The sequence below is a fragment of the Branchiostoma floridae genome, chromosome 3, assembly GCF_000003815.2.
Source record: "Branchiostoma floridae strain S238N-H82 chromosome 3, Bfl_VNyyK, whole genome shotgun sequence".
Taxonomy (NCBI): Eukaryota; Metazoa; Chordata; class Leptocardii; order Amphioxiformes; family Branchiostomatidae; genus Branchiostoma; species Branchiostoma floridae.
The window spans coordinates 21,524,374-21,538,058 of record NC_049981.1 but is presented as its reverse complement, the minus strand read 5'-3'; the positions used below and the strand labels follow the sequence as shown (position 1 = coordinate 21,538,058).

At 42.7% G+C, this 13,685-nt stretch overlaps 2 protein-coding genes across 2 annotated transcripts; both read left to right on the top strand.

The window, feature by feature from the left end:
• Window positions 1–990: 990 nt before the first annotated feature.
• On the top strand, window positions 991–4,313 carry LOC118410729. Its single transcript, XM_035812498.1, has 2 exons — window positions 991–2,701; window positions 3,747–4,313. The coding sequence occupies exons 1-2, from the start codon at window positions 2,378–2,380 to the stop codon at window positions 3,807–3,809; spliced, it is 387 nt and encodes a 128-aa protein (XP_035668391.1). The 5' UTR covers window positions 991–2,377; the 3' UTR covers window positions 3,810–4,313.
• A 5,470-nt stretch (window positions 4,314–9,783) lies between these two features.
• On the top strand, window positions 9,784–13,656 carry LOC118412057. Its single transcript, XM_035814659.1, has 3 exons — window positions 9,784–11,135; window positions 11,696–11,876; window positions 13,014–13,656. The coding sequence occupies exons 2-3, from the start codon at window positions 11,714–11,716 to the stop codon at window positions 13,289–13,291; spliced, it is 441 nt and encodes a 146-aa protein (XP_035670552.1). The 5' UTR covers window positions 9,784–11,135; window positions 11,696–11,713; the 3' UTR covers window positions 13,292–13,656.
• Window positions 13,657–13,685: the final 29 nt, after the last annotated feature.

The following is a 13,685-nucleotide window of genomic DNA, read 5'->3' as shown; positions in this document are numbered from 1 at the left end:
TTATGGATCGAATCGATCGGACGGAGTAATACAGGAGCTCTAAACGCATAGGAGAGCAGGAGCCTGCTGCGAACGAGGAAATGGCAGAGTTCCCGTCTTCGCGCCAGGGTCATGCCTCCTCGTAATTTAGAGCTCGCAGACTCGTCGTCCGATCGATTTTCGCCTAATGTGAGGGGGGTATAACGAGACCATGCGGTGTTTTCACAAGTCCCGAAGGAATGTAACGTTAACAGTTGTGTAGTTTGTGTTATGTTGAGTACTTACTGTTTTTATTTATTTTTTCTCCAAAGCCCGAGAACCTGCGTGCTGCACAGTGACTACCTGTTACCACGTGTGTCCGTTTGGGACTTAGGGGGAACAGTCGGTACAACATGGTGTCCTACTGGCCCCCAAAGTCCTGCTCGGCATGCGTAACTTTTCCACATGGTGGATCGACGTCGCCCCCTTAGACTTCCGTAACAGAAGGATAGAAGTTGATAAACTTACTTCATAATCTAGAATCAAGTCAAAGTCATGCGATCTTGTACACAGCAAAGTTATTACCTCCGCCAATATCTTTTGGTGCTGTGTGTGTGTGTGTGTGTGTGTGTGTGTGTGTGTGTGTGTGTGTGTGTCTGTGTGTGTTTGTGTGTGTGTGTATGTGTGTGTGTGTGTGTATTTGTGTTTTTGTGTTTGTGTGTGCGTATGTCAACCACATAACTCAAGAACCTGTGGAGGGATCCATATGATTTTTGGTAGGTGGGTTATATTCCGGAAAACGAAGGCTCGATAACGGGTCCCTAGCAACTTTCTAAGGGACTGCAGCGAATCAGGTACCAACTAATTGAAACCAGGAGTACAAATGTACATGGACGTCTTCTATAGCTACAGATAGAACTTAGTCAGACAGCACGCATGCTCAATAAAGACTTCAGGGGACAGTCGGTGTCTAGCAGTTTCCTACTGGCCCCTTAAGTCCCGGTTGACGTTCGTGAATCGGTCAAGCGTACCTCTAGTTGAACTTCGCCTTGGCCCTTGCACTCCACTGAAAAAAGACAATGTCAGTTCGACTTATGGCCATGCATGGTACATGATAGAATTGAAGCTTCATTAACAGACAAAACGTACACGTAGAGTGACTTTCGTACGGTAGACTATAAACTACAAAATAGGGCTGAAAAGTAATCTTACTTACTAAACAATATAAGATAACAAAAATCTTCATACAATCAGGCGGGGCTAAACGTGAGTGTCATCTTTTCTCATTACAAAGCAATCTTTATGTATTTAGCTATCTTAGCACTATGAAAGCTGTCGGATCTAAAGATATAGTCAAATCTACTTTTGGTATAGCTTTTCTTGAAATCTGTTGCATTTAGACATGGGACTGTGAATAACTTATTGCGTAATATCATACTAGAACATTCCATGACAAATGAAATTCAGTTTAAATGTGCTTTATAGATGATTATATACATGTAGAATCAAATCTTATTTACATTTTTATTTAGTCTGTGCCTGAAACAACTCTACATTGAGCTTGCACCAGAATTATTTCTACTTTCAGACCCCCAAAAAAGTTATTTTGGCCACCTGTGCCCTGATAACAAAACCTTATAAGTTATAGGGTAACTGGAGAGTTTACCAGAGTACTGAATAAAGTGCTTTTAGTGCACGCGAGAGTAGTGGGCACTAAGACGTAGCATTTTTACTTCTTAAAAGTTGAAAAGCCCATTGGAAAATGACATCCATGACCGAAGCGGGAAAGTTTCATATTGTTGCAGAGCTGCTGAGTAGTCCGTTTAATGACCCCAATTACTATAATGGGTTTTCAAATTAGTTCTTCTTTGTTGAAAATGAAACACACGTGCTACTGCATACATTCTTATATTATTATGATCCATTGCAACTGGAACAACATCAGGCGGACGTTTTAGAATCAGCTTAGAAATCAACCTGATAATCTGTACCTAGATACACAGACACACAGAAAGAGATACGTAAAAATTAATAACCACTGAAGGCATTACTCACACACAAATGTAAGTGTTCTCTGCGAAGTCTCTATGACTTGGCAGTTCGTGTTCCGATCAATAATTTAATCATAGCAAAATTGGTCATCAATTATTCAACACCTGCTTCATTGACAACATACTTCAATGTGCGTGTTTGGGTGTGATACCATGACGTAGTAATTCCATCACTCTAAACGGTCAGGTTTTTTATTTGGCATCTAAAACAGTCACATTTCTATGACATTTGGAGAGGCGTTGAAGCAATATGTCGCACGGCGTGAACAGAAACCAAGATGGTGGATTCGCACAGCCACAGCCTGGCAGTGACGTCGCTACTGTTTTCAAGCCACAGTCCAATGTAGACCCTGCCATCGTTAGTAACTATGGAGGGACCGTTTACCCTTCTAACGTGCCTTATTATCAGCCAGTACCTCACGGGAACACCGGCCAATGGAATGGAGGGCATCCGGGCCAAGCATCACACGGGCATCCACTGGCACCACCGGGACACGGACACCCACTGGCACCACCGGGACACGGGCACCCACTGGCACCACCGGGACACGGGCACCCACTGGCACCACCGGGACACGGGCACCCACTGGCACCACCGGGACACGGGCACCCACTGGCACCACCGGGACACGGGCACCCACTGGCACCGGCGTACCCTCCCGTCTCTCACCAACCAGTGCCGACTAACAAAGGTGTTTTTCTTTCAGCACGCACCGTCACTGAACATACGTCCGTCAGAATGAAAAACGGTTATGGTGTTACTGTAATGGTATACTTGAGGAATGGACCGCTTCTGAAGTCCCACCTCCTGTTTGATCATGTTCTGTTTCAAAAACCTCCATCAAAAACAGTATTTCTTTGGCCGTTTCTGTCCCACTAAGGGGCTGTTTCTGACGGAGGTGTTCGAAATAGAATAGGGGGGTTCTACCTGGTTCTATTTGTTCGATATGGCGTTCGATCAGGATCGGTCCATTGGAAGTTTGTCCTTGGTTCAATGTGGCAGACAGGCAGCATGGTTACATGTACTCTGTCATTTCTTTGTGGCCGCTAGGTACCCAATTAGAGATTTTCTGTTTGCTTCTTAGAATGTCGATCGTCTTTAAAGATTGTTTTCATTCTTGTAGTCATTGTTTATTACGAGAAGTGTGGGACCCTGTGGCGTTTGTTGGTAACGGGGGCCCGTTGACGTTAGAGAAAAAAATAGTTTTTACATTTTTGTGTTGTTACGTTAGCTCTTTATCGTCATTTCTTTGTATTCTATACATCAACGATCTCCCAAACTCGATCCGACCTATGTTGGTACAAACCCAGACCAAATAGTGCTGCACAGTGGAATGATCACAATTCTTCACATCACTAAGAAAATGTCTCAGGCTTTAAATCATTGAACACCTTAACTTTTAAAAACGGAGCATAACTTTACATCCAGAGGTTCTTGAATTATGCTGACGACAAAAATCCGGAAACTTAACAGGCACACACACAGCTGTACAGACACACATACAGACCCAAAACTATACAGTAGAAGCCGCTTAATTGCACGGCCTATTTGCCAGTGATCGTCGTGCAATGCATTATCCAGCTGGTGCAATAATGCGAAGTTATCCAGCTGGACCGCACTGGTCTAGGATTTGGAGATTCCGTGCAATTAACAGAAGAGTGCGTTAATCCGTTCTGCAATTAACTGGCTTCTACTGTATCTCCGTTTTTCATAAAAATAACAATGTTTCCTCTCAGGTGTGCTGGTGCAGGGCGCAGGTCCAGCCACTACAGGGCGGGGCCAGCAGTATGTCGCGGTGACTCAGAACGGAAGGCGTGGCCAGAGGCAGCGGACGAATGACTCCACCCCTTTCATCTGCTGCTTCGTGTGTTGTTTCAACCCATGTGATTGCGACTTCTGCTGTGATGTCTGTGATTGTAGTCTGTGTTTGTGTCTGTGACTTTTAAAACTACGTACATTTAATGAAATACATTTACAAATTTGTGCTCCTACAAGCATATTGTAAAGGACATATGGTAATAAAGCAAGAGTGCGATTACAGTTATATGATTATGTTTTTTTTCTAAATCTAGTCATTATGGCTAATGTACAGTCAAACCTGCCCTGTACACTTGTATACAATTGAAGATGGTATTTTTCTGGTAGATGTAGAAAGTACAGACCGCAACAAAATGTATCAATAGAGCATAGATAAATTGGCATTTGCATCTTTCAATTCGAGTCAGTTTGTGAATTTCCAAATGACTACTTGAAAGTTCTCCGTCGATAGTTACGAAATCTAAACTTTACAATCTATGATGATATATGTAACATCTATTATCATAATACAGGTGTGACAGCGATCTCGCCCCCCCGTGATCTCGCCCCCCCGGGGGCGAAATCACTAGCGATCTCGCCCCCCCGGGGCGAAATCGCTAGCGATCTCGCCCTCCCCGGCTAGTGATCTCGCCCCCCTACCTCGCCCCCCTTTAGCGATTTCGCCCCCCCAAAAAAAACGGGTTTACATGACATTTTAGAAGTTGATTGGTATAAATCACAAAATGCAGTTTCAGAATGGTATAAGTACACGAGTTTGATACATAACTCCATTCATAGTATCAATATTAACGTAATTACATGGTAATAAGATAGTTGAACTTGTTTCAGACAAGGAGGGTTGGGTCCCTTGTATTCCCATTATTGCATATACCTGAGTCTTGACATAAGATGTATTTCATTGTATTCACCTGTCCTCAAACAACCTATATATCTCCAATATGAAGTCTCTACCATGAAGTGACCACAAAAGAACTATGTAATGTCTTTATTAATTATGCAAATATTAGGTATTAATTAGAATAACGCACATTTTGGTGTATGTACCTGGCCAAGGGATATCTTCACCTCCAACATGACTGTTTTTTCTAGTATTTAGGAACTGATGCATTTACCCGTGTTTCTTAAGACTGGTACTTTGCCAGTGTTTGTGTAGCATTTAGCAACAGCTATATCAACTTGCGCGTAGCACTAGATAGTGTTTATAATGAGAAACTATTATTCACGTGTGTTTTTGTTAGTGCTTTGGAAATGTTTCCAGCACAAGAAAGAAAACACTGTGACAAATTGAAAACATATAGCTGACGTATTCCGTACCATAGACGGTGTTGATTTATACGTTCGCAGTAGCACTGTTTTTATGCCACCTCAGCTGCAAAAATTGTCTTTTTCATTTCAATGTCATGTTTGCACCGAACAATATAGTATCGACTTTCGAGGTATGACAGGCATCTTACGGTACGGTAATAAGGTGCCATATAGGTACCAGGTAACACACCATACACGTTACTCCCCAGGTGCAGTATAGTACCAGGTAGCGCACCTGTAATATGTAGTAACCAGCTGCTCTTGGGGGGGGGGGGGGGGCGAAAACGCTAAAGGGGGGCGAAAACGCTAGTGATCTCGCCCCCCGGGGGGCGAGATCGCCGGGGGGGCGAGATCGCTGTCACACCGGTACGTTTACGACGATTTCTCTAGCCATACTGATTTGACAAATTGTCAACGCATCATTTTCTCCTGTTACATGTTGCTGTTATAGGTTACCCTTGCCACTTCTTCTGTGTAACTTTTCTGCCACTCTTGTCCTGCTAAAAGCGTAATATTGTAATTGTAACACGCCGCGGAATTACACGGCGAACGGGCGCGTGGTTGGGAGGGGGTACAAAATACCGGTAGAAAGAAACACGGCACAATTAACTGCCGCTATGTACATTTATACATCCTCTGATGTTCCTTCCTTTTCTGTCAGTAAATGCATAAAACATAAACCTGCATGAGCATACAAAATGTCATGAGAAAACGGACGTATACTGTCAAGAATTTTCATTTAACTTCTGTTCGTCACAACCGCTATGACGTAACACTTCACTGCTAGCGTAGATATAAAAATGGCGGGAAAATGGCTGCGTACGTTCAATTTTGCCCATTCAGTCGTAGATCCGGGCTATTATGCAACGGTTCTTCACACTTTTACATGAGTTGTAGGTCACCAACAGAAATTCAAGATTGTTGTTGAATCATGTTCGTCTTGTGCCGTGAGCATGTGTAATTATGATCTATATAAATTTGGCAATGAATGTGACAGTGTGTTCGTCCCACGACGAGCTGCCTACCCCGAAATTTAAAAAAAAGTATACTGAAAACTTTTGGCCTTGTTGTCTTCGAATGCATTGTTATCGATGCTTTGTAAATGGTGTATCGGACACCTAGATGTCTGAAGTGTGCACAGCTCAGAAATAACTATTGTTGCATGTGTAGATCTCTTTAAGTTCCAGTATTTTTAATCTACCGGTATAAGTCTTACTACCGGTATTATGCCAATGCATGTTATATCAATGTGGCATCACTTAAAACTTACAATGGCTTTTTCTATTTCTACTGATGTAAAAAGAAACACTTACGAAGAGCGTATTTTTAAAACATAAGGTATATCGACAGACGTGTTCTAATCTTAAGTGATGGTTAAACCGAAATGATGCATGGGTAAAAGTGAGCTTTAAACAAGAGCAGCAAGTACAGCCTATGCAATAAGTTTCACCATGTTTTTCCAATAGATTTAATAAACTGTTAGATACAGCAGGTGATTTTAGAACAAATATCCTGGCTAAAGTTCATCTGTGTTCAACTTGATAGAAGTCATTCTGTATAAAGTTGAATTGTGCATTCCAACATAAGAAATCATGGAGTGTTAATTCCTTGACAAAGACTTGAGTCCATCAGTTGAAAATCCAGACCCATCCACCAACCCAGATGAACTTTGGTGAGTCAAATTTCTTGTGTTGGAAAATGACATTACTTTATCCAGAATCTTGGCTACGTATCAGCTATTCATATCCTCCGAAGGTCCATTGTAAATGCATTATAATGTAGCCAACTGCATATCGAGTTGACTGCAAGATTGTAAAGATATAAAGTTTGAATATTTGAATAAATAATGTTAAAGTTTCGGAAAGGGATGCATTACTTTTACGGGTCACTTTCACCATGGGTAGCCTTATATCCATTGTCCATGGCTGGCCATGTGTAAAGACCTAAGTAATAGCTAGAACCTGAAACGAGGGCTACTATGGGCAAATATAGGGTCACTCCGAGGCGAAGCCGAGGGTGTTAAGGAACCCCTGACTGGGCGGGCGAGCCTATTTGCCCTAATAGTATTCCCGAGTGTCCATGTTCTAGCTGTTTTAGAACATGGCCAATAGTCCAAAGATTTCCTTCTTTTTCTCAAAATGAATCAAGGACAATTTATATTCAGGATACTGCATTATATTTTAAAAAAGAAGAGATGACCTGAGTCAGTCTCTGTTGATCAATGGACCTGTTCGTGTCTCTACCACATGCCACAACCTGTCTAACCCCTGGGCAATTAGCTTGCACAGTGTGTCTGTGAGCTGACCAGTGGGGCAGAAAAAGTATGGAACTATGAAAAATGTGTGGTTGTATTTCATGCAAATGAGTTCATAGTACCACACATTTTTCATAGTACCACACATTTTTTCATAGTACCATACTTTTCTGCATGGGGATATAAACACAGTAATTGAAGGGCTCTGATTGGCTGAGGGGAAATGGCCATGTTCTATCCATTGTTTATGGCTACCCATCTGTAACGACCTATTTCTAAACATATAGTGCCAACCTGTACGTGGCTACACGTTTTCTGTTCACGAAAATGCCTCCTTCTCTCTTACAGATCCTCTGTCGACTTAACTGAGATTGTCTTTAGGTTGACACTTAGCTAAACAAAGCTTTATCAGCTGGAAACGTGGTAATATAGTCTTCTAAGCTTTGACAAGTCTTTTTGAGGAAACTGCCAGCATCAAAACACCCCCCACCCCCTTCCCACGACGGAAACATAAGAAAAGACGAAGAACTTCCTCCGGTCGGGCAGAATCTCGCTCTGTCTTGGACTACCTGTTTTGATGGTCACGACAATTTGAGTTTCTTTTCTGTCATGGAGTTGTTTTTCTGTCTGTTTGTTTCTGTCACGTGTCTACATTTCCTCTTGTACGAACATGTACAATTGGGTCTTTCCCAATCTCTACTTGACTTGTTACAGCCCCCTTGCGTTGCTTCCTATCGAGTAGCATTCATGTTGATTCTTTGGCCGGCTAGCCCCGTAGAGATCTGCTTGGAGATCACATTCTCGCAGCGAAATGTATAGTTGTTGATATGTCAAAGGTAGGGGCCCCCTAATTTCTAGCCAGTTATTTCCTAGACCATCTATCTTTCAGTTGTCATGTTGATTCAATGTGTCTTATGTCGCACACTGACGTCAGCCATTTTGTTATGTTAACGTTCGCAGAAGGGAAACATATTGTCTTTACTCCGTTTCTACAAATAATTAGACCAGACGGCTGTCACCATGGTTACTGGTAGAGTAGCAGTCTGCAGTGGTGTGTGATTTCATTAGTTGTAATTGATAGTAAAAAATTGTCACGAGGGCTACTATCCCCCTAGTGCAGAAAAGTATGTTACTATGAAAAATGTGTGGTACTACATGTATGAACTCATTTGCATGAAATAGAACCACACATTTTCATAGTACTATACTTTTTCTGCACCACTGGTCAGCTCACAGACACACTGTGCAAGCTAATTGACCAGGGGTTAGACAGGATGTGGCCTATGGCAGAGACATGAACAGGTCCATTGACTAACAGAGACTGACTAAGGTAATCTCTTCTAATTACTAGTATCACTTAGTTGCAGCAAGGAGGTTGGTTGCGTGCAGGACAGAGCTGAGGAGCTGGTCACCATACGAATTTTATTCCAGTAAGAATGAACAGAGTAGTAGTCTGTTGGACTAGACCATGTGAAGATGGACATTACGTATTTGCTTGCAAATGATACATTTTTAGTTAATTTCATAATTCACCTGCTGGTGTCCTAGTGGAGGAACATGCGGCCGCACCACCACATGCAGTCGCGGCGACACCCGGCAAGAAGAGACGTCACAGGCACGGCGGTTCGGGCGGGTGGTGTGGCTTCTGCTACTGCGGTCCCGGATGTGACTGTGGATTTTGCTGTGACTTTGACTCTGTTGACTCTGGTGATTGTGGCGACTGTGGTGACTGTGACTGCGGGGATTGTGACTGCGGGGACTGTTTGTCTGTGTTGTGCTGTTGCCTAGAGTAGGGGTGGATACTGGTACAGGGAATTCAGGTCTAGGTCCGGATTTGAGCCTGGACCTAATTCTAATTGCCAGTGAAAACTTGTAAATGGACAGTACTCGACACAATGATCCATTTCGCCACAAAGGAATCTGTATCCGACTCCCACTGGCGTTTTGAAATCCTATAGTCATGTAAACAACGTTAAGTTTCACTGTAGAAACTCTACTTCGCTGTTGTTATTTTCTGTGGACCAGTAAGCCCCAAACGTGTGGATGCTTGTTAATTTTCTTCTCTGTCCAAGATTCGGTCACTGACAATTTTCAGGTCCGTTTTGAGGGGATCGGTCAAACAAGAAAAATCAGTTTTGAATGGAAACCCGGCCCCTTGTCTGGTTAGTTAAGTTCATCTTTATTTCGTACAAGATTAATAGAATAACTTCAGTTCTAAAACCTAGGTCAGCCCACTTCATTTGGAGGGCGCAAAGCAAGAAAAAGACAAATGTAATATATCAGGTTCATCGGGCAATGTAAGGCCTAAATTACGTATGCGAGCATCTACTTCTAATTTACTCAGTTGACTTTTTTTGGATGTTGACCTCGTGCCTCCTTATATATAATATATAAAGACTAATTCCACATCAAACAATATCGACGTGTTTCTGGCACAGTAGAATCTGTGTAATCTCCAAGCAGATCCTACAATGGCATAAGATAGTACCAAACTGGCCAAGGAGAGTAGTCAGCCAAGAGGTGTCCATTTGTCATGTAGCAAAACACACTCCTAAGCCGGCGTCACTCCTCTGACAGCTTTTGATACTATCTTATGCTACCGTAGGATTTGCTTGGAGATTAGAATTTGCATATGTAGGAGGATTTAGGAGGAATCCAGTATCAACAACATGCTGATGATGTATTTTCAACAAACTTACTGATATGCAGCTTCTATCATCACATGGAACATTGTGCATGCACTACATTACTGTAACAACACGGAGATTTTAATTACTACTTGTTGTAACCTTAAGTGATAATTAAACAGAAATAATGCGTAGATAGATTTAAAGTAATAATGCATTTTAAGTTATTACCAACATTAGACAAGATCAGTAAGTACAGCCTATGCAATAAGTTTCACGATTTTATAATTTCAATAGATTTTAACGAACTGTTAGGTATAGTAGATGATTTTACAACAAATATCCTGACTATTCTTAACTTAAAAGATCAGTTGTGTTGGTAGAAGTAATTCTAGATAAAGTCGAAAATTTGGGTAAGTCCAATCTCTTTTCAAAATACAGTTAAACTCCATTCAGAATGACTTTTATTACCAACACTAATGAACTTTGGTGGGTCAAATTTTTTGTGTTGAAAAATGAAATCACAGTTCAACTTTATCCAGAATGTTGGTTACTTGTTAGCTATTCGTATCGACCGAAAGTCCATTGTATATGCATTGTAATTCGGCCAACTATGCATATCGAGTTGACCGCAAGATTGTAAAGATCTAAAGTTTGAATATTTGAATAAAACCAAACGTTTTCAAGTTTCGAAATGGAATGCAATACTTTTGAAAAGCTGCAGGGGTCGCTTAGACCATGCGTGGCCTTCAATCCATTGTCCATGGCTGGCCATGCGTATTAAACGACCTAAAGTACGTCATAACACAGGGACTGAGTCATTATTGTGCAAACCTGTACGGGCTACACGTTTATCTGTTCACGAAAATGCCTCCTACTCTCTTACAGATCCTCTGTCGAGTTTATTGAAATTTTCTTAAGGTTGGCACTCAATGAAACAATGCTTTATCCGCTGGAAACGTGGTAATATAGTCTTCTAAGCTTCTAAGCAAGTCTTTGTTGAGGAAACTGCCAACGTCACCCCCTCCCACGGCGGAAACATTACAACAAAATCAACAGCTTAAAAGAAGAAGGACGTCCTTCTACCTGGTAGTATCTGTCTCGGACTACCCGTCTTGTTGGTAGGGACAATGAGTTTTTGTCGGTTTGTTTTTGTGTGGCGTATCTACAGGGTGTTTTGTCCAGAGGCCAGTCACGGGTCCTGGGTTTTAAAAAATCCTGTCACGCTAGCGATCTTGTGCCTTTGGGAAAGGCACTAAACTGTACACATCTCTTTCCTCACTCTATCCAAGTGTAGAAATGGGTACCTGAATAATGATTACTCCCCAAGTCGTTTTATCGTATGCCCCATTTTCTTTCCGCCGGCCTCACCAGCGAGGCATATCATAAATGGTCATAATCTCCCCTCCAACCTCTGCTTGGAGAATAATTACTATGTAAACTTGTTTAGCCGGATTTGAGTAATTTGTTTGAACCTTTATTCAGCTCAAATCGGCCTGCTGGCAGCTTTTCATTGAGGTCATGAAAAGATCAGATAATTAGCACGCATGATCAGTTCAAAGTTGATACGCACAACCATGGAGTTTTAGACTAATTTTAGATCCGATTTAGGTGAAGAAAAAATATGACTTGTGCTGTGGTACGACCGCAGACATAACGACTTATTCTTTCTTATGACCAGTAATCTGTACCAAGCAGCATGGATACCGGACCGCCTCCGCCGTACCCTCAAGCTGTGTACGCCGGAGAACAACCGACGGGACCCCCTCTACAAAACGGCGCCTATCCGTACCAACAAGATGGGGTCAGTTTTCAACAGGTTCCCCCTCCAGTTACCACCCAGCCGGTTGTCACCCCACAAGGTACAATATCTCTTTATTTATTGACTTTTACCTCATTAGTGGAAGGATTGACATAACTGGTGAGTGGTGATATCACCTTTTCATGATGTCAACCCGCACACCAGATCCACTGTAAGTCACATCGGGAAGGACCCCTACTATTTCCGATATATTGTAAGAGTGGCGGGTTCCATAACGTGCTCGAGTTGTGGATCTCTTCAAACATGGGACCACCATTTAACGTGTTATCGGAGGGACGGTCCTAACCGAGGGTACTTATTTACACCTGAGTGAACTTGAGAAAAAGACTCCAAGCAGATCTATACCAATAATCATTTGGACGAAAATCTCCAGCACGGGGCTGACCTGAGATTCTTTGGCCGGCTGGATATTGTTAGCCCCGTACAGATCTGTTTGGAGATTGCAGTCTCTACTCTATAAAAGGAGGTTCATTGACCCAAGTGCGTATGCGCAGCGAAATAGTAGTTGATATGTCCAAGGTAAGGGCCCCTCATTTCTTGCCAGTTATTTTCTAGACCATCTATTTTTCGGTTGCCATGTTGTTTCGATGTGTCTTATGCCACACACTGACGTTATTAGCCCTTCCACTTATTCATTTTATCATGTTTACCTTCGCAGGTGTGAAGAGAAACATATTGTCTTTGCTCCGTTTCTACCTGACCTTCCCAAAACAAATAACGTCAATGAACTAGACCAGACGGCTTTCACGCGTTACTGGTATGGGCGCGGTCACATACATATAGGTCGTGCGATTGCCGTACGATCGCTAACTTCGGGAATTTCGGAAGACAAAAATATACGTCTCCTGCGAAGTTCAACTGTCTTGAAAGAGAATGCTATTATGGATGAATGTCGGTGGTTGGTTAGTGTTAGTGATACGGTCTGCTTGAAAATCCGATGGCATCAAAATCGTACGACGATCGCACGACCTATGTGACCGCGCCCTAGAGTAGTATCCTGTGGTGTGTGATTATGTTATGCAGAATTGCTACATTAGATACAGGACAAGGCTGAAAGCTGGTCAACATATGAATGTCATTTAAGCTAGAATAAACAGCGTAGTAGTCGGTGAAGGAGAACATCATACATTTGCTTGCAAATGTTACAATTCTAGTTGATTTCATATTTCACCTGCAGGTGTCCTAGTGGAGGAACATGCGGCGGCACCTGGCGCTGTGGCTGCGGCACACATGCACGGCAAGAAGAAGCGTCACAGGCACGGCGGCTCAGGCGGGTGGTGCGGCTTTTGCTACTGCGGTACATGTCCCGACTGTGACTGTTGTGACTGCGGCGACTGTGACTGCTGTGACTGTGGCGACTGCGGCGACTGTGACTGCGGGGGCTGTGACTGCGGGGGTTGTGATTGCGGGAGTTGTGGGGACTGTTTGTCTGTGTTGTGCTGTTTCCTGGAGTAGCGGTGGATACTTGTACAGGAAATTCAGGTCCAGGTCCGGTTTTAGTCCAGAGGATCAGGGCCAGGTCCGGACCTGAACCTGGACCTAGTTGCCAGTGAAAACTTGTAAATGGACAGTACTAACAACAATTGTCCATTTCGCCAGCAAGGAATCTGTTTGATGGAGTATCCGCAGCTTCCATTGGCCTTTTGAAATTCTATATTCTTGTGAAGAACGCTAAGTTTGACCTTAAAAACTCTATTCTACTTCGGTCTTGTTATTTTCTTGGATCGATAGGCCCCAAACATATGGAAGCCTGCCGATATAATCTGTTCAATTTTTACTCGGTCCAACATCCGGTCACAGATTTTTCAGGTCCGTTTATTTGGACTGGTTTTGTACAGGTGTGACAGCG